The sequence below is a fragment of the Python bivittatus genome, unplaced genomic scaffold (assembly GCF_059951505.1).
Source record: "Python bivittatus isolate LINGU-HERP-01145 unplaced genomic scaffold, Pbiv_v1 ctg000190_np1212, whole genome shotgun sequence".
Lineage (NCBI taxonomy): Eukaryota > Metazoa > Chordata > Lepidosauria > Squamata > Pythonidae > Python > Python bivittatus.
In genome coordinates this window covers 11,086,669-11,110,372 of record NW_028277042.1, presented here as the reverse complement: position 1 = coordinate 11,110,372, position 23,704 = coordinate 11,086,669, and the positions used below count along the sequence as shown (strand labels likewise).

Here is a 23,704-nt window from a genome sequence, read left to right as displayed (position 1 = left end):
GGTGTCTGGGCAGGGTGGAAGCAAGGAGGGTTTGCAAGGCCACCTCGTCATGGAGAGATGCAGTGAGCTGTGTTGATGCAAACCGATGTTTCTTTCCTCCTGTGTTATCTTAATACTTTGGCTTACTATTGTTTAATCCTTCTTTTGGTATGCAATATGCATAGCATTGCTTGTTTTAAAAAGTGGTCATATGTATCAACCAAAATATACCAGACTGTATATTTTGTATACTAAAAATAATACTTCAGTAATTATCCAGTCCTAAACATATAGATATATATTTGGGAAGGGAAGGGAAGGGAAGGGAAGGGAAGGGAAGGGAAGGGAAGGGAAGGGAAGGGAAGGGAAGGGAAGGGAAGGGAAGGGATGGGATGGGATGGGAAGGGAAGGGAAGGGAAGGGAAGGGAAGGGAAGAAAAAGGGATCCCTGTAATATTGATACAGATTGAGCTCAATCCATGCTTGACATGAGAGGGAAGAATGGGAGGGAGGGAGGGATGGACATGGGTCAAAACATCGCAGGGCGTTTAAAATGCAACCTTGAGGTTGGTGCTTTGATTTTAGCATTCTAGCTTCTCACAGAGTTTTAAAATTAAAGAATCTTTTAAAAAATTAAGTAAGGGAGGGTACTTGATAGGGGCCAAAAAAGTGTGCTGAATATGGTATTATCCCTGGCATCATGTTAGATGCCCAGACCTTTGCTTTGATCCAGACAACTGAATCTTATACTATAAGTCAGAATTAAAATAAGCCATAGCTTACTGTTGTGCATGAACCCAGCTGCTGCTCAGCCACTGGGTCACATTTCCCTGCCGCATTTTATATAGAAGCCTAAACGGGTGTCCATGGGAGTCCACCCCACCATCCTGCTACTTTAAGTGATGCTCACCTTGGTTTCTTCTCCCTCCAGATCAAGGGTTGTAGCAAAGACCCACTTCGGTGGACATGGCAGCATCAGAAACCTCTTCACCAGACCAAGACCAATCCCCCGATCGGATCCTGTCACCAGGACACTGAAAACAGAGAAATCAACTGACTTTGACATCCCTTCGGGAGCTGCAGCTTCTGCTTCCAGCCTACCTGAACGCGTGCTTCAAATGCCCTTTCTCATCACAGGAAGCACAATTATGGGGATCACACCACACCCACCTTAAGATCTTCTGATAAACTTCAAAAATAAAATTCCCTGAGTCAGAGTAGTAATGCAAGAAGGTAAAATGAAATTTTTGGCGAATGCCATTTTAGTTACAACTACTAACCTAAAGACTCTTTAATATCATCAGTGGAGCCTATACAGCTACTGCACACGGTCTTTAGCAGGGTAGTACTATAGTTTAATAAAGAGAAATCCCAAATGCTGACATGGAACTTGGCAGAGGAAGAAAAGCAATATTTGTATCAAATAACAAGCTTCAGTACTACCATAGAGAAGGTCAAATATGTGAGAATTTATCTGACAAAACATAATGACTTAATGAAAAACAACTATTTACCAACCAAAATTATGACAGCAAGGATTTCTAGATGGAAAAACTCATCTTGGTTGGGAAGAATTGTAGCCATTGAAATGAACATTCTACCAAGACTCAACGTTCTTTTTCAAGTTAGTTCACTACATATTGAAAATAGGTTATCAGGTCACTGGCCTAAAGAACTACCTAATTATATATGGTCCAATAAAACACCAAGGATTAAATTCAAGATTTTGCAGGATCCAAGAGCCAATAGGACTAAGGGCTCTGAATTTTAAACTGTACTCCCATGCTAGTTGTTTTACCTGGATTTCAGGATCGATTATATTTCCTTATCGTTCAGTTACCTCTGTGGAAGGAGAGGGACTTCCAGATGGTTTAAATAGATATCTGTGGGTTGAGTGATACAAACGGAAATAAAGAATTTAAAAGACAGCATGCATTAATAAGTTAGATTTCGAATATTTGGGACATATACAGGAAAAGAATAAGCCCAGCTTGAAATCTGGGCAGAATTTTTATGTTTACTTCACAATAGTTGGTCAGGTTATGCTTTAATCTCCAAAATAGCTTCATCTTTAAAAAGTAAATTGACGTAGAATTAAATTCTAGCACTCAATACTTTTTGAACAATAATTTATTATACAAAGTTGTTCCATATTTTATTTTTTTATGTTTAGAGTGTATATTTCAACTTCATAGATTAGATTCCTAGTGTTGACTTATTTTATTCTAAACTATAACTCTAGTCAGTGATTTATACTGTCTTAACCATGTATTTTCTAGTTTTAAGCTGAATAGTAACTTTTAAACTCTGTTAAAAAGTGAAATTTGGAAAACTAACCTCTACAACATTTTAGGTCCCGTGTTTACTTACTTGTACTTTACTAATTGTATTCTTTGTACAGATCTTTCATTTTTCATGGTTTATCTTCTTTTCTAAAAAGCTTGATAAAAAGTTAGTTTAAAAATAGATCTTCGGAAGAACCTCAATGGCATGTTACAGGTGACACCATTGCTTGCTTTAACCAAAGGAGCAGTCAAGATAATCCTCAATGAAAACATACCATCTTCTTTGTCTGATTCATCTCCACTTGCAGCTATAGTATAAGGGGCTGTTGTAAAGCTGTCCAAAGAAAGGGGGAGGATAAGAGGAGATTGTCCTACTGCTCCTGAATGTACCACTGGAGAAAGGATAGGTAAACATGCATTTATTGTGGCTTTTCTTTCTCTTGTATGGCTTATATCATCAGTTTCCTCATGGAGTTGAAGACACCATTCAGGACTGTATGGGTTTTGTAGCATGCCCAGAAAATTACTAGCAAGTAATTCAAGCCCCCACGACATGTTTCAACTTGCTTCAAAAGAAGCATAAAATTTCTGGTTACCTATTTACAGCATTATTGTCCTGTTGCATATAGTTAGTGTGGACTTAATTGTTCAGTATTTTAATTTTATTTAATAAAGTAAGCTACTTTGATCAGCGACATCTGAAGAACAACATTATTTAAAGAACAGCAACGCACTGTTTCAGCATGTTTCAATGTCTTGGGACAGCAGATCTTTGGGTCCATCCGTGCAACTAATCACCTTCTCAGGAGCAACTGGACAGCTTCCAGGCCCAGAGGTTGAGACCCTTCGACTCCAGACACAGGATGAGAGCATCAGCATCAGCACAGGAAGCAACGGCCTAGAAACAGGAACTTTGAGATCATCAGCAAAGAGTGACCCAGATAGTCTTTTAAAAATTTGGCTCCAAGGGGGCTAAAATAAAGTCAGTTGGATCAGTTGGGTTATTTGTGAAATGAAACCCAACTGAGGCACAGACTGTCCTCTTATTCATTCATTCATTCATTCATTCATTCATTCATTCATTCATTCATTCATTCATTCATTCAATTTCTATAGCTGCCCATCTTGATCCAAATGACTCTGGCGGTGAACAAATTAAAAAATTTCAAATTTATTGAAATTTGTAAAACAATTCCAAATTACACATGTAGGCAGCCAACATCATACTCAAGTCATAGCTTTATAACCAAAACGAACTGAATAAACCCACAACTGAGTGTACTTATTCAATATCCTAGGCCAAACTATCCTATCCAGATGCACATGGTATCTTCTCTGTCTCTTAACTGATCCTCATATAAAATTTGCCTGCCGAAATAAACTAGGACTACTCTATCAGGGCCACAAAGAGATATCATCACTTTTCTCTATCACACTGCTGATACTTCATTGTCATCAGGATGATAACCGTAATATATTCTGCGAATTGGCCAGCCGCATAACTGGCATCACTCAACCCACTAGCCAACTCCCCCAAAAATACAGTGAACCCGACCAGTGACTCCAAAGGCTCTGTTCATTCCAAGAATGCTTTAGTTGGGTTGCCCGGGCCTTTTTGTACTACAAGCTCATCCTATTTGCACAGGGCCCTTGAAATTTTCCTAATTGCAACCAGACTAGGTTTGGATGCTTGCATGCCAACTCTTTTACCCCCTGCAGGAGAAAGAAGATCATATTTTTCACTGAGTTAAATCTTACACTTATATATCAGACATACATTGAACTGAATCCCAATGAGGACATCAGCAAAAGACAATCCGAGCAGGAAATTTATGCAATTTTCTGTTCATTACACAGCAGCTTTCCCATATCACCGGCCAAACAAAGCAAACGTTAACAAACCACATTAAGGCTTAACGCAACATGTGAATCCAGTCATTATGACTAATTACAAATAGCTCCCCGCCCCCCCCCCCCGCCGCTAAGAAGCTGTCCACACCCCACGGCTGCTTCCCAACTTTTTAATAGGAGAGACCTGGATGAAATCCAGCACTACAGGGGACAATCTGCCCAGCTCTGCTGTTTGCTGCCTGCTAAGATAGCTAATTAACCTATGAAGCCATCAGGTGTCAGCCTTGCGAGGTAGTCTAGACAAGAAGCACACCCAAAAGAACTAGCTCTACATTATTGTAAGGTTACATTAACAGAATCTTTCAGGTCCGAAAATACATTTCTCCCCCGTCACCTTTGCAGCCCAAGAAACTAGGGAGGGTCCCCTCTGAGACATTTGCCATGCCTTCATTCCCTCCATGGGCTCAGCTGCCGCTTATCCGGCCGTTGCCCTGGCTGTGGCTCTTCCCCGTCTCCCAAGGCCATTCCCATATACCATTACATCATGTGATGGGTTGGGTTTTGACACAGCTGTCTGTCTGTCTGTCTGTCCGTCCGTCCATCCATCCAATCTAGAAACGATATGTAACGGCTCAGTACAGGAGTCCCTAAGTCCTTTCCGCCAGTAGGCGTTTTTGGAATTCTGAGTGAGTATTCTGGGCTGCCTTATAAAATAGTTGCCAGTCACAAAACCTCCCTTTATCAGGAAGCAAATCCATCCATTCACATTTTGGCTTCTAGGAATGCAGTGCCTGAAGCAGAGTGTGGATGGGGTGGAAGCAAGATGGCTTGCAGGGATACAGAATCCCAGAGAGGGATAGTGAGTTGTGTACATGAACATTAGATGTAGGGTTATTTTAATTTTAATTTCCATTCATCGTGCATTATGCTTTAATGTCTTGGGTGTACTAGTGCTTATTCCTTTCCTCTGCCTTGCATTGCATCGCTTTTTTAAAAATGGTGAAGAATCAAAGCCAAATTATACTAAACAGAATAAAAATAACAATAATACCACAATGAATATGCAGTCAAAAAGAAATTTCAGTGGCACTCTCGTTCCATCTCATCTAGAGATGCCGGTTTTGTAGGAATATGGCTGTGGGGCCGAGGGAGGGAAGGGATCTTGGGCTCTGCAGCTGAGCGCGAGTCCCTTTATCGAGCCCTTATTTCGGCCAAGCTATGGATTGGCTAGACAAAGGCTGGGACCGTTTCACCCGGTGCAAAGAGCCCAAATGACACACAAGGGGAAATTGCAACCTGTTTATTCTGTACAGCAATAAAGAGGCACTCTCGGGACCCAAGTCACAAATCGAGAGCCCCAATGTATAAATTAGCATAGCCTTTATAAATGTCTAAAAACAAAAGCACATAATCGTCTGATACCCTCATATCTAAAACTATGTGTTAGAATGGGAAGAAGAATGCTGAGACAAGCGAAGGGAACTGGACCCACTTCAGAAGAACACTTAGAAACGTTTGTCCGTTTGGGCCAGAATTGCCCCAAGAGCCTGCAAGAAAATAGTACTAGGAAATAAACTGATTTTTCAAAAGAAACCAGCATCAAGGTGTTCTATATTTTGGGATGGAGCTATTTATCATGGGTTATAGAGCCTCTGCAGATCTCTCCCATTTAGGGTTCTCACCATCTCCTTTGGATACAAAGTCAGGAAAGAGAATTAGAGGCATTGGTCATCAGCGCACGCAGCTCCCAAAAAAGACACTTGGAAAGAGAGCAGTAGAGACAGGTCCTTACCAGTTGGGCAGCACCACAGAGGATTTCTTGATGATATTCTGCTAATTTGCAGAGCAGCTACCCAACAAAGCAGCAGGAAAGTCACCAATTTACTGAGCCAGAAGTGTCAAGGCTAACACTGAGCCATGGTCAAGTGGATGCTCTTCATTTTCTACAGGAAAGATCGGAAGAATTCACCTCCTCCCCAGGAGAACACCACTTAGGATTTAGTTGGTCTTAGAACCAGTCTTCCCCTGGAGAATTGAGAGGGTAAGACAGATAGCCTAGAGCAAGGTTGCCCAAACTGTGAGGTGACCTCCCTTGGGGAAGTGCAGACAGAGTCCAGGGGAGGTGTGAGGAACCTTTTAGTTGTACATGGTTACAATAAATCCACCTTCCCCAGAGTTTCCTTGTATTGTTTTCATTGCTCATTTGTGTTCATTTTGGTGTTTGGATTTGTAGGGGAGGTGTGTGTATTAAGATTAGACTAAAGGGAGGTGTGATCACAAAAAGTTTAGGAACGTGCCCTTAAGGATTTCAAAGCTGGATCCTGAGCACACCCAAAGAGTGGGAGAAAGACAGCCCAGTGATCGTTCTTACTCCTGCAGTCCTGATAAAGAGGCAGAAACCTGCCGGGATGTTTTCTGCCACAATCTCTGCAGTGAAGACAAATATCACAAAGAGAAGGAAGGCATAGAATGAAGATCACAAATGACAAGATGATCATGATGCTCAGTGCTTTATTGAGGACTCATGACTTGCTAATATGTTGTAGCCATGGCATTAGAAAGAAGATTGTTCACCAAGGAATTCTCCGACCCAACCAATCCACGAAGGTCCCGTTGTCCTCATCGCAAAGCATGGACAGCACGGTCACGATACCTTGGGTGCTCTCTTCCACAGATATATCCGCCTGTCACAAAGAAAGATCTCCTAAGCCTGAGATCCTTACCAAAGGTTATCGGCTAAATGATATCCAATCTCTTCACCCTAAGGCTTCAGGTCCATGTCAGAGATGAAATTCCATGACACGTAAACTCATTGTAAACTGGACAGCCCCATAATAGTGAATCTGTATGAACATAGCCCCTATGATTAGGTGACCATGTAAATCCATACATTTGGGTGAATTGAGTATATTCTGGTAATCTCAGGTCAGCACAACCACTGAATCAGCCAATGGATGGGGCAACATCTGTCCCCAAGGTCTCCGACAATCCCACCACCTTCCATTTTTGTCCTGTTGGCTGTTCATATTTTGCTATTTCTACTATACCTAAAGCTTCACTGTGTAATTTTGCCTTAGGATGTAATTTACCCAATTCTCCTTGTAATTTGCCAATTATGTTTTCAGAATTAGTATATTGTGCTTTTCTAGCAATAAGAAAGAAAACAAATTTTATCATCATCTGTGTCCCTTGCTTTAAAATCTTGATGGCAATGAGAGGGATCGAATCTTGGCCAATCAAGACACAAGGATAAACTTCTCAGTAGAAATAATGTTCTGAATGTAGAAAATCTCTTAAGGATCTCTGAGTGGCAGAGACTGCATGAAAGAAAATTGGGAAGAGATTAGACAGATTTCCTTGAGAGAAAAATGGGAATGAAGGTGCGTTCAGCTTGCTTGGTTAAGTGGCCATTCTCCCTCATCTTTACATATAACATGACTTTTTAATTCAATCTGTATGATTACCACTGTTTGCTTAACAGACATGGAACATTTATGTGTTTGCATTTGTATATTGTCCCAATTATGAAGAGATTAAACAAAATGCTAAACACCCAAATAATTAGATCACCCAAGCTTTCAGGGCACTCATTGTTAGGTCATGCATATTTATGTGTGTTCATATATGAATGAGTTTTTCTTTCTCTTGGGTTAAAATACTTACATCCCTTTCAGACGTTTTCACCCTGCCAGGATGGATGGCTACACACAGAATCCCGTGGGCTGAATAGTCAAGTGACTGGCATTTGGTGAGCATGTTCAAAGCAGCCTGTTGGCGACAAACAACCATGATGAGCAGGGAATGTATTAAAGACGCAATAGAAGAAAGAATGATGATAAAGTGATCAAATATTAGGCACAATAGGGCGAGAGAAGTGAGAAGCGCCCCCAATCCCAATTTCCTCTAAGAAATGTCTTTATGTCTTGAGGTAATAGGAACTGCAAGGAAGCAGAAATGAAATATCAAGGTTGCAACAGCCATTCCAAAATCCACTTTGGTTATTTCCCAGAAAATGGGGAGGATGATAGCAACATGCTATCAAAGAAACATATACACTATCTTATTTATTATATTTTCTGGGCCTAGTCACTAATCCTCTTATATTTGGCTTTTGCGCACCTCTAGAGGACGTGGAGGACTGGAAGGCTGGATAAACCATTTTCAACCTCTGTCAAAGCCTTCAGCCCGCCGCAACATTTAGGATGTCTATATTTGGGATCGTGGTGGCCTGCCATTTCACCTTTACTATCTCTCATCGGAGTCCCACCCAGGTGAAAATGTCTGCCACGCTATTTTTAGCAGGTTGCCCAAGCTGTCAAACTAAACTCCTATTAAATTGTTTTGGGGAGCATTTTCTCAGCATAGCATCCATGTCTCCCCAAGATTACAAATATTCTCACTGATGTTGCTTTGTTTCTTTTCTCACAATGTCTTTTTGAGTTGTGTACAATGAATGCAAGCGATCTTCATGTATGTATGCAAAAATTAAAAAACAACCGATTCAAGGTAGTTCCTTTCAGTCTTTACATTAGAGCTAGATCTGCGTCCATTACACATGAGATACCTTCAAAAAGAAGAATCAGATCTGAATTTGGGCAGAGTTCTTGTGAAGAAGTGCTCTGGAACTTCAAGAGAAGCTTCCACACACGAACGCTGGACATTCTATTTATAGAAAAGCAAAGCTGAGCAGGAGCAAACGCTCCCCGTTGTTTTGTGTTCCCAAACTCCCCTGCATCTCACCAGCAGGTAATAAATCTATGCATGAATCTATTGCAGATTTGGTTATGGACAGAGGCCATTAACCTTGAAAAGACCATTCCTCTCAGGCATCAAGGTGTGTTTGTAGGCAGGCAATTTCACTTGCACCACACATTGCTCCTGTTACCTTACTGCAGCGGTAGCCAATCATTTTGAACATTTCCCAAAGAAACATAAGTTCGATTGAGCCTGCACTGCTAGAGATATTGATAATGGCTGCCTTGCTGGAGCTCATGCCTTTCTTGGGACTTCTCTGGGCCGCCTTCTTCAGCAGGGGCAGAAAGGCCTTTGAGAGGAAGGAAAAGAGAGAAAGGGCTGCAGTTAGGCCTAAGAAAAGGATCTGTGCAATGGCAGGGACCAAAAGCCAATCTCAGTTATCAGAAGGGTCTTCCATTAGCTTCAGCTGATTTCCTTGAAGACCGTCACACTGTCATCCAGACCCTTGACCACTCCCTACAAAGCTGTTGCAAGGCAGATTGCTTTTAAGATGCTTTGAAAACTTCAGTTAACGCAAAGTCTGATACCCAGATAACTTTAAAATGACAACTTTAACTACCAGCTGCAGCTTCTGGATGCCCCTCAAGGGCAGCCTCAAGTTGAAAGCCTTAACCCACCCTAAGATCAACCCAGATACCTGAATTGTATCTGCATGATGAGATCTATCATGGTGGCAGGGATCGGGGGGGGGGGGGGCTTTTAACAGAGCAGTTCCATTTAGATGAAACCCTAACAGTAGGTGTGTAACATCTTCATTCGTTTAATCACCCATTTCTTTATTTATGTATTCAATTTGTATGGCCACCCATCTCACAACAATCGAATAAAAACAAGTTAAAACGCAATATACAAACATATAAAACATTAATAATCAGTTTAAAAGAAAAATAACCATGATCAGCAGCCAAAGTCCATCCTTGCATCAAACTCAACATAGCCATTGTAAAAGCTCCCTACCATTGCCGGACCCCCAAGCACAATGGTGGAGCCATGTCTTCCGGACCTTTAGAAAAGCAGGCAGACTTGGGGCCAATCTAATGTCCAGGGGGATGATGTTCCAAGGGGCAGGTGCCACAGCAGAAAAGGATCTCTTCCTGGATTTCTGCCAGATATCAATCTTTCATAGATGGGACCTGGAATATGCCTCTCTTGCTGGTCCTGATGAGACAGGTAGATGTAACTGGGGAGAGGTGGTCCCTCAAATAACCTGGTCTCATGCCATATAGGACTTTTTAGTTCATTACTAGCACCTTAAATTGAACCTGGAAGCATACTGGCAACCATTGTAGCTTATGGAGCAGAGGTGTAACATGTACTGATCAAGCAGCGCATATAACTGCCCTTGCCACCACAATTTGCACCAGCTGCAGCTTCTGGATGCCCCTCAAGGGCAGCCCCAAGTTGAGAGCATTACAGTAATTCATTCAAGAGATGACTAGAGCATGAGTGAGCAGAGCCTTCCAGTCCTAGAACAGGCGCAACTGGTGCACAACACAAAGTTGTGCAAAGGCCCTCCAGGCCATGACAGCCACCTGCTCTTTGAGCAGGAGTTGTGAGTCCAGAAGAACCCCCAGATTGCGCACTGAGTCTGTTTATGGCAGTGCCACCCATCCAGAATCAAAGATGGTAAGCCCCTGGAACCCGCAGGCTCCAAAACCCAAAGTCACTCAGGATTGAGCCAAAGCCAGTTCTTCCCCATTCAGACCCCTACAGCCTCCAGATACCAGGACAGGATCATGACAAGATCACTTAATTTGCCAGAGGCAGAGACATAAACCTGGGTATTATCAGCATACTGATGAACCTCACCCCATGGCGATGAATAACCTCACCCAACAGCTGTATTTATGTATATCTGCGTGCTGCCTCATCCAATGAATCTGAACAGGTCCACCACAATAAAGACATAAATGCATCATGTGTTAACGTACAAAATGGGGTATAGGGCTAAGCCATGTTTCATCCCATACTGGAGTGCCCAAGCACTTAACCTCTTCTCGCCAGTTAACAACAACTGAAGCTACCTACACAGGAAGGAGCAGAACCAATATAGGGCAGTGTCCTCATCTTCCAACCTCATAAGTGGACCCAAAGTATGCTATGACTGGTGGCATTACAATTATTAAATTTGGTGTCATTATTATTAAATTTGTATGCCGCCCATCTCTCCCCCCCCCCTCCCCATGGGTGACTCTGGGCGGCTCCCAGTTAAAATTAAAAACCCCACCAACAATTGAAAATACCCCGTAAATAATTAAACTAATTAATCCATTAAAAATTAAGTATAAAAAACAAATCCACAAGTACTAAAAACATTCAAGATGACGGGGGGGGGGGTGTCTTCATCTTCCAACCTCATCAGTGGTCCCAAAGTATGCCATGACTGGTGGCATTGAACACTGCAGTCAAATCAAGCAGGACAAGGAAGGGCACTCCCACATCAAGGTCCTGCTGCAGGACATTGACAACATGGCAGCATTGTTGATAAGAAGGGTCAGCCCACCTTCTCCAACAAACTTCTATACAACTTTCACAGCTGCCTGGATGCTCTCAACCAATGCAGTTCTCCATGCTGTGCTCATGGAGTCATGAAAATTGACAGGGAATCCAGATACTCCATTTCCTCCAGGGCTCTCTGTAATTGTCTCCTACTATGTTCTCCGCAACTTTCTGGATAAAAGAAAGATGGGAAATGGGCTCATAATTGCCAAACTATTATGAGCTGGCCATTGCTGGAGCTCTTCTCAGAGAGAAGAACTGGGTTCGTTTCCTCAGAGGTCATGGGTTAAAACGAATCCAAGATGACTTTAAAAAATCTTGCTTCTATCATCATTACGGATCTTGTCTATCGTGATAGAATATGTCTGATTTCAACCACATAGTGCTTCACAAACAGGTGATGGCAGTTTCAGGGAGGTTCTGACCCAATGCCTTCCAAAATGAGAGAGAGAAAAACCCCAACACTCCCAATCTTTTAACCTGATCACAAATCAGCTTACAATTTATATCATTAAGCATTTTATTCCTACTCTGTTTAATTGCATTCAACTGAATTGTTCAGTGTTTTAATTTACTTAGTAAAATCAGCTGTTTTGCCTTGAAAGTTATTTAGAAAAAGTTAAATTAATATAAACAAACCTGACTCATTTGTAGGGGCCCAATAGTATTGACGGAATACACCTTCATCATAACCTTGGCATTTTCATTTTCTAGATCATTGAATGATCGAATGGCAGCATTGTTGATAAGAAGGGTCAGCCCACTTTCTCCAACACACTTCTGTACTTCTTTCACAGCTGCCTGGATGGTCTCAAGTTTAGTGACATCTGAGGAAAATAACATTATTGAAATATCAGCCATGTGCTGTTTCAGAATCGCTACAGAAGAGTTCCTGGAACCAGAGAAGATCTGTGTGTCTATTCATGCAATCAACCACCTTCTAGAAGGGCAACCAGACAGCGGAGAGATTGGACTCCAATAAGGGATGAGAGTTCCAACAGCAGCACAGGAAGGCATGGCCTAAAAACAAGAACTTTAAGATCACAGCGATTTGACCCAGTCACTCAGCATTAAACAAAATTCCAGATGTGGCTAAAGTAAAGTCAGTTTTAAGAGGTTTGGTCTTTGTGGGATTGCAGACAAGCTGTGATACAGACTTTCTTTGCTCATTATATGCAAATCATGGCTTTATAAGCAAGACCTGTTGAATAATCCCACAATTGTTCACAAGCCAAACCAACATCTATAGAGATATACATGATATATTTCTGACATGCGTAAACTGATCTCCAGATTTTTGCAGCCTACATCTCATAGGCATAACGTATTCTGCTAGCTGGCAAATCCCATAATGGAGTCACTCAACTCACTAGGCATACCCAAAAAGAACTACACTGAACCCAGCCAATGACTCTGAAGGTTGGGTTAGTTCCAAGAATGACTTGTAGCTGGACACTCTGAGCATTTGTGTAGTACAAAACGTGTCCTCTTTACACATGGCCCTTGCAACTTACCTAATTGCAATATAGCCAGATTCTGATGGTTGCATGCCAATTCTTTTAGCTCCTGGAGAAGAAAAAGTTCGTAGTTTTAATTTTTCCCTGAATTAAAACTTGCAGTTGTATACAAGAAACAGGTGACAGATTGATCAGGAGTCCAAAGAGGACAATATCAAAAGGAAGATGAAGCAGGAAAGGAAGATCATTTTTTTCCTCATTAGATGGTATCTGTGTAATATTATTGACCCAAACAAACAAATCTGAATAAACCACATTCAGACTAAATGCAAAATCGGAACCCAGTCAGTATGCCCTAATCCAGTCAGCCAGCGCTCTCCATACCCCTCTACTGCTTCAAAGCTTTGAACTGGAAAAATCAGGAATCAAACCCTTTGCTGCTCAGGACACCGTTTTGTCAAATCTTCCTTTGCTGGGCTTGCTGTGGGCTAAGAGAGCCAATTAGCATATGAAGCGTCTGCTTTCCACATAGCTACTGCAACCTGTCAAACACAGTGCATGGCTCTGGACAGGGACCCCAAGTCCTACAAGCCCCAAAGTGGCACACTGGGAATTCTGAATGCAGGTTATCATCTAGTCTTGAAGAATAGTTGCCATGCTTTATGTGGCCAATCAGAAACCACTCTTTTAGCAGGAAGCAATGCAGCCCCTCACATGTGTTTTCTGGCAATGCGACACATGAAGTGGTGTCTGGGCAGGGTGGAAGCAAGGAGGGTTTGCAAGGCCACCTCGTCATGGAGAGATGCAGTGAGCTGTGTTGATGCAAACCGATGTTTCTTTCCTCCTGTGTTATCTTAATACTTTGGCTTACTATTGTTTAATCCTTCTTTTGGTATGCAATATGCATAGCATTGCTTGTTTTAAAAAGTGGTCATATGTATCAACCAAAATATACCAGACTGTATATTTTGTATACTAAAAATAATACTTCAGTAATTATCCAGTCCTAAACATATAGATATATATTTGGGAAGGGAAGGGAAGGGAAGGGAAGGGAAGGGAAGGGAAGGGAAGGGAAGGGAAGGGAAGGGAAGGGAAGGGAAGGGAAGGGAAGAAAAAGGGATCCCTGTAATATTGATACAGATTGAGCTCAATCCATGCTTGACATGAGAGGGAAGAATGGGAGGGAGGGAGGGATGGACATGGGTCAAAACATCGCAGGGCGTTTAAAATGCAACCTTGAGGTTGGTGCTTTGATTTTAGCATTCTAGCTTCTCACAGAGTTTTAAAATTAAAGAATCTTTTAAAAAATTAAGTAAGGGAGGGTACTTGATAGGGGCCAAAAAAGTGTGCTGAATATGGTATTATCCCTGGCATCATGTTAGATGCCCAGACCTTTGCTTTGATCCAGACAACTGAATCTTATACTATAAGTCAGAATTAAAATAAGCCATAGCTTACTGTTGTGCATGAACCCAGCTGCTGCTCAGCCACTGGGTCACATTTCCCTGCCGCATTTTATATAGAAGCCTAAACGGGTGTCCATGGGAGTCCACCCCACCATCCTGCTACTTTAAGTGATGCTCACCTTGGTTTCTTCTCCCTCCAGATCAAGGGTTGTAGCAAAGACCCACTTCGGTGGACATGGCAGCATCAGAAACCTCTTCACCAGACCAAGACCAATCCCCCGATCGGATCCTGTCACCAGGACACTGAAAACGGAGAAATCAACTGACTTTGACATCTCTTCGGGAGCTGCAGCTGCAGCTTCTGCTTCCAACCTACTTGAATGCGTGCTTCAAATGCCTTTTCTCATCACAGGAAGCACAATTATGGAGATCACACCACACCCACCTTAAGATCTTCTGATAAACTTCAAAAATAAAATTCCCTGAATCAGACTATAATGCAAGAAGATAAACTGAAATTATTTCCAGATGCCATTTTAGTTACAACTACTAACCTAAAGACTCTTTAATATCATCAGTGGAGCCTATACAGCTACTGCACACGGTCTTTAGCAGGGTAGTACTGTAGTTTAATAAAGAGAAATCCCAAATGCTGACATGGAACTTGGCAGAGGAAGAAAAGCAATATTTGTACCAAATAACAAGCTTCAATACTACCATAGAGAAGGTCAAATATGTAAGAATTTATCTGACAAAACATAATGACTTAATGAAAAACAACTATTTACCAACCAAAATTATGACAGCAAAGATTTCTAGAGCAGAGGCAGAAATGCCTTTGAGAGAGGAAGGAAAAAGACAAAGGGCTGCAGTTAGGCTTAGGGAAAGGATCTGTGCAACGGCAGGGACCAAAAGGCAGCCTGTTATCAGAAGGGTCTTCTGCGCACTTCCGGTGGGAACATGGCGGCTTAGACCCCTCTCCGCAACAGGGAGAGATGACATGACAGCCGGGTTGGTGGCTGACAACAAGCACTGGCTCCCCAGCTTACTCCAGATAAAGGAGGAAGTGAGGAAATTGACCCGTTTGGTCTCCTGACAGCCATTCCTTGAAAGCTAATCGCGGAGACTGAAGCTTCTGCTTATGGCTCTTGAGGTGAGCAGCTGGGAAGTGAGAGAATCATCTTTCCTCCCCACTGGTGCAGCCTTAATGGACACTAGAGCCGACCGATTCCCATTCTTAAACACTTTGGATTATAATTATTTTGCAACTTCAAAGAGACCCTCCTTCACAACAGATAAGTAAATCTCATGGGACTTATCCTTATTTTGGCGACTGTATTTTTAAATTAAGAAATAGACCAGAAAGAAGCAAATTCTTACATATTTGACCTTCTCAAATATTTTTTAATTTTTAAATTAAGCTGATTAATTTGCAAAAAGTTGGAGGAAAAGTGGAATTTAAAAGAGACTTAAAATTTACTTCTAGTGAAATAAGAAGATTTATTTGTTAGCCGTTTATTATTTTTTTTACGAAACTCCATCTGCAGCTTTGGGAACTGGGGTTTTAGTCTGGGAAGATTCTTGCTAGAGGTTGTAGCTCATAAACATAGCTGGACTGAATTAGCATTGTCTCTTCGAGTTCATTGGGCTAGGCCTGACTTCAATCTTCCCAGACTAAAACCCCAGTTCCCAAAGTCCTCCAGCCACAACAGTGTGAATTCCTCAGGGAGGTGCCAGTCTCATCCTCTTGATCCTCCCATGCGGTTCTGGCAAGCTAAGAAAATGTTTGTCTCCCAGAGCTTGGCCTTCATAATTTCATTCCATCACATCATTCCATTCCATCACAGTTGCTGACATTTGACTCCAGAATGCCAACATTTGGACACACTACTGAATGTGTGTGTATCTGTCCATGTGTGCACACGTGCACGTGTGTTAGGAAGACAAAGAGCACAGCCCAATAAAGAGCAGCATTGCTATGTTGAAACTCTTGTTGGGTTAAAAGATTAAAAAACTGATAAATTTAACTTGTTTCTGCAGGGACTTCACTGTATCTAAATCTCTGTGGGCATTTTTTTTAAGTATGACCCCACCCATGACATCTATTTTCCATCAGCTACTCTAGCAGCTGGCCAGTTTACTACTGGACCCAATGAAAGATGCTGGTGAGACAAACCTGACTCATTTGCAGGGGCCCAATACTATTGACGGAATACACCTTCATCATATCCTTGGCATTTTTCTTTTCTAGATCATTGCCCAATAGAACGCCAGCATTGTTGATAAGGAGGGTCAGCCCATGTTCTCCAACACAGTTCTGTACTTATTTCACAGCTGCCTGGATGCTCTCAAGATCAGTGACATCTGAGGAAAATAACATTATTGAAATATCAGCCATGTACTGTTTCAGAATCGCTACAGAAGAGTTCCTGGAACCAGAGAAGATCTGTGTGTCTATTCATGCAATCAACCACCTTCTAGAAGGGCAACTAGACACCAGAGAGACTAGACTCCAATAAGGGATGAGAGTTTCAACAGCAGCACAGAAAAGCATGGCCTAAAAACAAGAACTTTAAGATCACAGCGATTTGACCCAGTCACTCTGCTCTAAACTGAATTTAAATGTGGCTAAAGTAAAGTCAGTTTTAAGAGGTTTGGTCTTTGTGGGATTGCAGACAAGCTGTGATACAGACTTTCTTTGCTCATTATATGCAAATCATGGCTTTATAAGCAAGACCTGTTGAATAATCCCACAATTGTTCACAAGCCAAACCAACATCTATAGAGATATACATGATATATTTCTGACATATGTAAACTGATCTCCAGATTTTTGCAGCCTAGATCCCATAGGCATAACATATTCTGCTAACTGGCAAACTCCATAATGGAATCACTCAACACACTGAACCAACCAATGACTCTGAAGGTTGGGTTAGTTCCAAAAATGACTTGTAGCTGGACACTCTGAGCATTTGTGTAGTACAAAACATGTCCTCTTTACACATGGCCCTTGCAACTTACCTAATTGCAATATAGTCAGATTCTGATGCTTGCATGCCAATTCTTTTAGCTCCTGGAGAAGAAAAAGTTCGTAGTTTTAATTTTTCCCTGAATTAAAACTTGCAGTTGTATACAAGAAACAGGTGACAGATTGATCAGGAGTCCAAAGAGGACAATATCAAAAGGAAGATGAAGCAGGAAAGGAAGATCATTTTTTTCCTCATTAGATGGTATCTGTGTAATATTATTGACCCAAACAAACAAATCTGAATAAACCACATTCAGACTAAATGCAAAATCGGAACCCAGTCAGTACGCCCTAATCCAGTCAGCCAGCGCTCTCCATACCCCTCTACTGCTTCAAAGCTTTGAACTGGAAAAATCAGGAATCAAACCCTTTGCTGCTCAGGACACCATTTTGTCAAATCTTCCTTTGCTGGGCTTGCTGTGGGCTAAGAGAGCCAATTAGTATATGAAGCGTCTGCTTTCCACATAGCTACTGCAACCTGTCAAACACAGTGCATGGCTCTGGACAGGGACCCCAAGTCCTACAAGCCACAAAGTGGCACACTGGGAATTCTGAATGCAGGTTATCATCTAGTCTTGAAGAATAGTTGCCATGCTTTATGTGGCCAATCAGAAACCACTCTTTTAGCAGGAAGCAATGCAGCCCCTCACATGTGTTTTCTGGCAATGCGACACATGAAGTGGTGTCTGGGCAGGGTGGAAGCAAGGAGGGTTTCCAAAGCCACCTTGTCACGGAGAGATGCAGTGAGCTGTGTTGATGCAAATTGAATGTAGTCATGTTTTCTGAGATTTCTGGTGAGGAAATGGCGAACTGATGTCCCGTGGATAGTGGTAGACATTACGGCTGAATACAGGAGCTGGATGCTGGATCTGGACCACCCAAATCTCTCCTGAGAAAAGATAGATCTTGAGATGACCCATATGTAGTCTGGAAAGCTTTAAATTTTTTTTGGTGATTAGATGGCAGAAAATGATGTTCTTGCGGTTGCTTGCAGATATCTGGGAGTCACAGGATTCCATTGACCTCGTAGCTGTCAATGTAGCCTTTTATGGACTCAAGGTTCAACTGAATCTCTCTTCTTTCTATAATCTTCTTAAAGATTATATAGAACAAATAAAACAGATACAAAGACCTGATACAAAATTACAATAAAAAAATAAGAAAGTACAGAGAAAAGAAAAAAAATCCCCCCCCAAAACTTCCCCTTTCATCCCCAGCAAGTATATACAACATTAACAACTTATCACTGTCTCTTAAAATGCTACCAAGTACATCTTCATTCCGTATTTCACCCCATTTAGACCTATCTCTAAATCCTCAGCTCCCCTTATTAGTCAACAAAAGGTATAAAGATTAACAAACATAACTAATAATTTAAACATGTAATCCTTCCTTCCTTTTAAACATAACCCCTAATCCCTTTCTTAATAATCAAAATCTAATCCCAATTAAACATTAAACATTGTAAAAAGATTTTAAAAATTAGCCATTAATCACCACCAGAGATAGCAACCCATTATTAATCCCACTTAACAATTAAACATTACAGAAAAATAAAAATGATTAAAAATTACCAGAAATAATAATCCCTTATTTGTATACCAAAAATAGTAACATAGATATTACTAACTAATCCATTACACACAGTTAGTTCCAAAAAAGAGTTATCCAGTCAAAGTAACCATTAAACATCACCAAAAATAACAAGCTATTACTTAACCATAATCAAATAAATCGTTTTTGTATTTTTTTTCTTCTGCTTCCCATCAATCCTTAAGTCCCAGAGATAAAATTTCAACATCTGCTTTCTTCTATTATCCTTGTCTCTTCTCTTGAGATCCTTATCATCTTTATCAAAATCCATATGTAATTTTAATGTAGTCACTCCTGTAAGTTTCTTATATTCCAATTTAAATCGATAATCCACATCCCTCTTTTGTTACATTATTTGTATACCTTTTAAAATTTTCAAATGATCGTCCGATTGCATCTGTAAATCCAGCATTTCCATCTCTTTCTTACAGATTATAATTGTTAAGTCCACCTTAAAATCCATTTCAGTTATCTTCCAAGGAGCTTGGTTCTCTTCAATAGCAACTTTTGGTTCCAATATAGGGTTAAATAGTCCAAGGGTTTCTAGAGCAAATTGATACATTGCTTCTTTTAAAGTAGCCATCTGGTGCTCTCTGGTGATTAACCTTCAAAGCTTTGTTATCAAGGCAAAATATAAACATGATTTTTTCCCCACATGAGAAGCTATTGGAAGCTAATTAACTTCCAAAGTCTTATTTTAAATCAATTTCATCCAAATCCTTAACATTCAAAAACCTTCCAAAAAACAAGACGATAGTCCCCCTTTCGTTATATATTGCAAAAAATAAAGGTCTTACAAAGCTGGAAACACATACTTTTCTTTATTTTTAAATGGACTGAAGAGGAACTCACCCAGTGAATGCTAACTTGCTGTTCCAAAGGTTTTTCAATCTTAAAGAAGCAGTAAGAAAAAAATTAAACTCCAAGGTGATTAAAAAGATGTGATTTATATGAACTTTGAGTCCTACATTAATGGCTCAGAGCACGGTGAAACCCACAATTCCAAGCTGAAACATTCGTTTCTGCTGCCAACTCACCAAAAAAAAAAAAAAAAATCAGCTGTCCAGAATGCATGAGGGTAATCACGAGATCTCCCTGATCCAGAGAGAATTATCAGCAGTCTGGATCTACTTCTAGCTGCCTTTTGGCCGCAATGTCTCCCATGAAGCACAAGGCATCAGTTCGCTAGCCTCACCGGAAGCGTTCTCTGACCAAACCTCACTTCTTAATCACTTTGGAGTTTACTTTTTTTTTCTACTGCTTTTTAAAGATTGAGAACCTTCAGAACTGCAAGTCTGATCTTATTCACTGGGTGACTTTTTCTTCAATCCTTTAAGAAAGAAGTTTTAATTATGAGTTTAAGGTTTTGCAAAAAAAAAAAAATATTGGGGGGATAATATGCAGCAAAAGGGTATTACAATGATGATTTTAGAAAGTTTTAAAAGGATTAAGGGTCCAGATGGACTTGAACTAGAACTTTGAAATTAACTATAAGAATCCTTTCCGTCGGAAATTTTCTATGTTTACACCTGGAACTGATAATATGACTTTGAAGACTGATCACTAAGGGGCACCAGAAAGAAAGAAATACATCAGTGAATCTGTTAAGAGAGGTCTATGACTATTGGGCTCAGAAAATAATTTTAAAGTTATTTGCTATTATAGAAAAACTAAATGATGTCATTGAAGAGGAATAAGTTCCACTGAGTAAAACTGAAACTGATTTGAAATGTGATTTGAATTTAAAAATGACAGCCTATAAGAAAGAGATGGACAAAAATGAAATAGTGGATATACAAAAAGATGAAAGATTGGATTTACAAATGAAACTGGTTGATAATTTAACAATTAAAAAAGAGACAGTAAACCAGAAGAGTGATGTGGATAACCTCTTTTCATTGGATTTACAAAAGGAACTTATTTAAGTTGTCAAGGATTTCGTGAGAAGAGATAGAATATGGACAGTGAGGTGGATAACCTTTTCATACTGGAGTTACAAAAGGGGCTTGTTAAAGATGCCAATCTTTAACAAGCCCCTTTTGTATAATATAAATGGGAGAAGAGACAAAGAGAGTATGAAAAGAAAATAGATGTTAAGACATTGTGGAGTCCTTGTGGTTCTCTGAGCTTGGTTGTTTTCTTGCAAATGTTTCATTACCCATCTAGCTAACATCTTCAGTGCTAGAAGGGAGTGGGGTTTGCTCTCTCTTTACATACAGTAATTTGTCCGTCAGTGTGAGTGGGGGAGTTGTTTTTTCCTTGGTAGTTCCTAGATTAGGCTGTTGTTTACTGCCTGATTGTTTGGTAGTTCCTTGATTAGGGTATTATTTACTGCTTGATTGCTTGTCTGGTGTTAATCCTGGTGTTAATCCCTGCTTATCTGGGCTTTGATTGGTGGTGAGGAGAAGTTCTGGTCTTTTTGTTTCCTTTTTATTGTCTCTTTTGAATAGTGTGAAATGAAACCGAACTGTGACACAAACTGTCCTTGTACATCATACTCAAGTCATAGCTTTATACCGAAAACCAACTGAATAAACCCACAACTGACTGTACTTATCCAATATCCTCGTCCAAACTATCACATCGAGATACACATCATGTCCTGATATAAAGTTTGCCTCCCCAAATAACCTGAGTCTACCCTATCAGGGCTGCCACGAGACTTCATGAATTTTCTCTATCTTGTCCCTGACACCGCCTTCTCATCCATATTTTGTATCCCAGAGCTCTATAGCTGTAACATAAGCTGCTAATTGACAAACCACATAACTGGTGTCACTGAAATACTAGTCGAACCCCAAAACCATAGTGAACCCACCCAGTGACTCTGCAGGTCATGTTAGTTCCAACAATGGCTTGTGGGTGGATACTCTGAGTATTTGTGCAGTGCAAAAGCTCTCCTATCTGCACATGGTCCTTGAAACATACCTGACTGCAACACCACCAGATCCAGAGGTTTGCATGCCAACTCTTTTACCTCCTAGAGGAGGAAAAAAACGTAGTTTTTCTCCAAATTAAATCTTGTAATTATATATCAGAAGCCAGTAACAAGCTGAGCCAGATCTAAAGAGAAGAATATCAAAAGGAAGACCAACCGGAAAGGTATGCTATGTCTTTTTCATTATAGGGCAGCTGTGCAGTGCTACTGACCCAACAACACAAATGTTAACAAGCCACATTAAGGATTAACGTAACACATGAACTCGCTCTGTATAGCCTATTCCAACCAACTAGAGTCCCTCAAGAAGCTCTCCACACCCCACTTCAAAACTTTTAAACTGGAGAGATCAGTGATCCAAACCTGTGCTACTGAGAACAATCTGCCCAGCTCTGCCAGCTGAGCTTTCCTGAAGGCTAAGATGGTTAATTCTGATGTGAAGTCACTGTATGATTTGCTGGCTTTGTCACAGCTGTTACAATCTGTAAACCATGGGGAATGACTCAGCATTGGGATCCCCAAGGCCTTCCAGCCAGTGGGCACATTTGAATCCTATGTGAGTTGAATATAAAATAGTTGCCATGGTTTATGGGCCAGTCATAGTAGGAAGCAACCCTAGCCACATTTTGGTTTCTTGGAATGCAGTGCACAGTATTCAAGGAGAGCATGGGTGGGTTGGAAGCAAGGATGGTCTGCAAGGCTACAAAATCATGGAGCAATAATCTGAGTCCTGTTGATGTAAATTGCCCTTACTTTCCTTTTTTGAAAAAATTAATGGATGCAGTTGAGGGAAATTGCTAGGGTCTAAGCAGCTGCTGGTCTCTTGAAAAAATTGTCCTAGGGGTTGCTGTTTTTTTGCACCAGGTAATTGTTCACCGTTGGCTTTATGTTTTCTATCAAATTTAAGTGATGCAGCTATGGAGGAGAGGTACCCGAACTCCAACTTTGTTAATGTCTCAACACACCTGGCTTCAAGGACTTAATTGGAGAATACTGAGACCCCAAGGATTGTGGGTTATAAGGAATTTCAATTTGCCACCTGGAAAGGGAAAAAGGATGGCAACAGATAAACAACTTTGAACTTAAGATCTGGGATCTTTTTTCCATTTTTATTTATCATTTATATACCCCCTCTTTTTAGTCCTTTGATCCCAACACATGATTGGATCTTCTTTAGCTCCGTGATTCAATTTCCTTACCCTCTTCCACCGATACCCACACCCTGTGCCTTCAGTGTTTCTCTTTTTTCTCGCTGCAGTACAGGTATGGTCTTTTACTCTCTTAAAGTCCAGGGAACACAACACCATAAAGAAGGAAAAGTCACATCAGCAGCCTGGAATCTTTGGTTCCCCACTTGACTTTTCAGGTTTTTCAGAAGTGGTTTGCCCTTGCCTCCTTCCTAGGGCTGAGAGAGAGGGACTGGCCCAAGGTCACCCAACTGGCTTCATGCCTAAGGCAGGACTAGAACTCACAATCTCCCGGTTTCTAGCCAGATGCCTTAACCTTAACTTTTTTTAACATAAAGCATTTTGAAAGCAATTTGAAAAAGAGGGGCCTTAAAAAAATGTCCCTGATCCAAAGTTCAAACAAAAGCATGTTTCATGTCATGGCCAATTTGTACCTGGAAGGTATGGCAGATCCATACCTTCATGGCCTTCACCTCCTCCATGGAAAATGCCATTAGCAGGTACAGTAGTTAGTCTTGGAATGTGTCTTCCCCTGGAGGGTTGGGAGGGGAGAGAGAAGCCCCAGAGGCTGACAATAGCACACCCTCAAACCTGCCCCCCATACGTTTTCCAAAGCTTGTTCCTAAACAAATGAAAAAAGAGGGAGACACAGACCCCACTGATCAGTCTGATCCATGCAAACCTCATAGAAAGGCAACAATTGCCAGGGGGTTATTTGCAA

General features: G+C 41.0%; 1 protein-coding gene across 1 annotated transcript; it reads right to left on the bottom strand.

Moving 5' to 3' along the window:
• Nucleotides 1–6,659: 6,659 nt before the first annotated feature.
• LOC103059962 (uncharacterized) lies at nt 6,660–14,584 on the bottom strand. The gene is made up of 6 exons (XM_088136370.1): nt 14,414–14,584; nt 12,883–12,934; nt 12,008–12,195; nt 9,000–9,158; nt 7,778–7,882; nt 6,660–6,798 (listed from the first exon to the last, which is right to left on the bottom strand). The coding sequence occupies exons 1-6, from the start codon at nt 14,567–14,569 to the stop codon at nt 6,685–6,687; spliced, it is 774 nt and encodes a 257-aa protein (XP_087992496.1). The 5' UTR covers nt 14,570–14,584; the 3' UTR covers nt 6,660–6,684.
• Between the last annotated feature and the right edge of the window lie 9,120 nt (nt 14,585–23,704).

Bases quoted from the DNA above. Each gene is read 5' to 3' on its own strand.
- LOC103059962 (XM_088136370.1), bottom strand. From the start codon at position 14,569: ATGTCAAAGTCAGTTGATTTCTCCGTTTTCAGTGTCCTGGTGACAGGA. The intron at 12,196-12,882 runs GTAAGTTGCAAG...TATTTTCCTCAG, and splicing joins TCTGGCTATATTGCAATTAG to ATGTCACTAAACTTGAGACC. The intron at 6,799-7,777 runs GTAAGTATTTTA...TCTTTGTGACAG, and splicing joins TGAAAACGTCTGAAAGGGAT to GCGGATATATCTGTGGAAGA.